General features: G+C 49.6%; 1 protein-coding gene across 1 annotated transcript in view; it reads right to left on the bottom strand.

Moving 5' to 3' along the window:
- The window catches only part of vps13c (vacuolar protein sorting 13 homolog C), a gene marked incomplete at its 5' end in the record, with an annotated part of 128,043 nt that overhangs the window by 102,676 nt on the left and 22,028 nt on the right, over positions 1–3,339 (bottom strand). Inside the window, 2 exon segments of the mRNA XM_080531967.1 lie at positions 330–398; positions 2,261–2,323. Of these exon segments, the coding sequence (XP_080388093.1) occupies positions 330–398; positions 2,261–2,323 (132 nt within the window).

Here is a 3,339-nt window from a genome sequence, read left to right as displayed (position 1 = left end):
CTCACACTCACGCTGTACGTGACACATGAAGAACTCTTTTTGGTGTCGTGTAGAAACGGTTCTGCATGGAACCTAAAAGGGTTCTGCATGGAACCTAAAAGGGTTCTGCATGGAACCTAAAAGAGTTCTGCATGGAACCCAAAAGGTTTACATGGACATGCCACCAAAATCGGTTCTCCCAAGGGTTCCCTGACAGGAACAAGAAGAAGAACCCTTTCTTCGAAGAGTATTGACCTCCGTCGACATCTGTGTGGGATGGTTAGAGAACACACACACACACACACACACACACACACAGACACACACAGTACACACCGTACTGGACCTACCTTGTTTCTGTTCGTGACGTTTAGACCTCAAAAAGCCTTTCTTATGTTTTTTAGGTTTACGCCCTTTTGACGTGACGGAGGCAGCGTGAAGAGAGAGAGAGAGAGAGGACGGTTAGCAGCTGAGTTAGGGTTAGGGTTAGACCCCGCGGTGCAACCACAGAGAGAGAGAGAGAGAGAGAGAGAGAGAGAGAGAGAGAGAGAGCGAGAGAGAGAGAGACAGAGACAGAGAGACAGAGAGAGAGAGACAGAGAGAGAGAGAGAGAGAGAGAGAGAGAGAGAGAGACAGAGAGAGAGAGACAGAGAGAGAGAGACAGAGAGAGAGACAGAGAGAGACAGAGAGAGACAGAGAGAGAGAGAGACACAGAGAGAGAGAGAGACAGAGAGAGAGAGAGAGACAGAGAGAGACAGAGAGAGAGAGACAGAGAGAGAGAGACAGAGAGAGAGACAGAGAGAGAGAGAGAGAGAGACAGAGAGAGACAGAGAGAGAGACACAGAGAGAGAGAGAGACAGAGAGAGAGAGACAGAGAGAGACAGAGAGAGAGACAGAGAGAGACAGAGAGAGAGAGAGAGAGAGACAGAGAGAGAGACAGAGAGAGAGACAGAGAGAGAGAGAGAGAGACAGAGAGAGACAGAGAGAGAGAGACAGAGAGAGACAGAGACAGAGAGAGACAGAGAGAGACAGAGAGAGAGAGACAGAGAGAGAGAGAGAGAGACAGAGAGACAGAGAGAGAGAGACAGAGAGAGAGAGAGACAGAGAGAGACAGAAAGAGACAGAGAGAGACAGAGAGAGAGAGAGACAGAGAGAGACAGAGAGAGACAGAGACAGAGAGAGAGAGACAGAGAGAGAGACAGAGAGAGACAGAGAGACAGAGAGAGACAGAGAGAGAGACAGAGAGAGAGAGACAGAGAGAGACAGAGAGAGCAGAGAGAGACAGAGAGAGAGAGAGACAGAGAGAGACAGAGAGAGACAGAGAGAGACAGAGAGAGAGAGAGACAGAGAGAGAGAGAGAGACAGAGAGAGAGAGAGACAGAGAGAGACAGAGAGAGACAGAGAGAGACAGAGACAGAGAGAGAGAGAGAGAGAGAGAGAGAGAGAGAGAGAGACAGAGAACACAGCATGAGGACTGACAGTGTAGAAAGAGACAGTTGAAGAATACGTTCGCGATTGTACGTCTTAAGTTGAAAAGCTCTCAGGAAACCTGGAACAATAACAAAGAACTAACAAAGAGTTCCGGTTTTATTTCTCAACCTTTCAGTCTTTCTGCCTTTCTTCTCTCTCAACAACTTTGCGGTGTACATGTGGTCAGCTGGTATCTGATATACAGTTGCAAGAAAAAGTCAAACTGGTGTGTTTTCTATAGGAGCAGGGCAGCTGTAACCAACACCTCCACTCTCCTCTCATCTGATTAGCAGTAGGTCAAACTCTGCCTGTAGGACATGAGAGGGATTGGTGAGAATTCTATTAGCCTGCCTTAGAGTAGCCTGTTCAAAAATAGACTGCAGGGGTGAGTCGGACGTAAGAGGGTCAGGGTCAGGGTCAGGTTAAAGGTCAGGTTAAAGGTCAGGGTCAGGGCTAGGGTCAGGGTCAGGGTCAGGATCAAGGTCAGGGTTAGGGTCAGGGTTAGGGTCAGGGTCAGGGTCAGGGTCAGGGTCAAGGTCAGGGTCAGGGTTAGGGTCAGGGTCAGGGTTAGGGTCAGGGTCAGGGTTAGGGTTAGGGTCAGGGTCAGGGTCAGGGTTAGGGTCAGGGTCAGGGCTAGGGTCAGGGCTAGGGTCAGGTTAAAGGTCAGGGTCAGAGTCAGGGTTAGGGCTAGGGTCAGGGTCAGGTTAAAGGTCAGGGTCAGGGTTAGGGTCAGGGTCAGGGTCAGGGTCAGGGTCAGGGTCAGGGTCAGAGTCAGGGTCAGGGTTAGGGTCAGGGTTAGAGTTAGTCCTACCGTGCTGAGGCTCCTTGTACACAACACTCTCCAGGTTGAACAAGAACTCTCCGCTCTGAGAGTCTGTCCAGCGTCCCGCAGCGTAAAAGCACAAGACAAACAGCAGAGAGGTCACACACGACTGTTAAACCATCCATCCCTCCCTCCCCTCCCTCCCTCCCTCCCTCCATCCATCCCTCCCTCCCTCCCTCCCTCCCTCCCTCCATCCCTCCCTCCCTCCCTCCCTCCATCCCTCCCTCCCTCCCTCCCTCCATCCCTCCCTCCCTCCCTCCCTCAGCAACACCAGTTAGTGAAGTGATCTCCTCATTGGCTTTCGACGCCTTTGTCGAAACAGAACTCCTGACCTCTCTGTTAGGGCTTTCACACCGGCAAAGAACCGTGCCGGTTCGCGTTCGCGTTCCGGAACCTCAGAACGTTGGCGCTGTCTGGCGAACGAGCCCGCGTTCATACCAGTGTATGGTAGGTTAGGGTTAGGTTAGGAGGTTTCCGAACGCGAACGCGAACCGGCACGGTTCTTTGCCGGTGTGAAAGCCCTAAGAGATGGTGATACGATGATCAGTGACGTGGTCATGTGACAGGATAATAATAATAATAATAATAATAATAATAATAATAATAATAATAATGTTATTTGTAAAGCACTTTTCCTGCAAACGTTGCAGCTCAAAGTGCTCCAGTCATTATATAATCATCATTTAATTATTTAGTCATTTAAAAGGCTATAAATATTGAAAAGATGGGTTTTTTAGTCTTGACTTGAACATATGTGGTGAGGTTGCGTCCCTAATGTAAACTGGCAGTGCATTCCACAATCTGGGTGCATAAAATGAGAATGCAGCCTCACCAAATCTCTTCTTTTGTACATGTGGTACACAGAGAAAACCAGCGTCACAAGACCTGAGAGCTCTATTGGGCTGATATGCTAGCAGAAGACCTGAGAGCTCTATTGGGCTGATATGCTAGCAGAAGACCTGAGAGCTCTGTTGGGCTGATATGCTAGCAGAAGACCTGAGAGCTCTATTGGGCTGATATGCTAGCAGAAGACCTGAAAGCTCTATTGGGCTGATATGCTAGCAGAA

Source organism: Nansenia antarctica (assembly GCF_963989245.1).
Source record: "Nansenia antarctica genome assembly, chromosome: 5".
Taxonomy (NCBI): Eukaryota; Metazoa; Chordata; class Actinopteri; order Argentiniformes; family Microstomatidae; genus Nansenia; species Nansenia antarctica.
The sequence above is the reverse complement of the archived record's forward strand: the minus strand, read 5'-3'. Positions and strand labels throughout refer to the sequence as shown.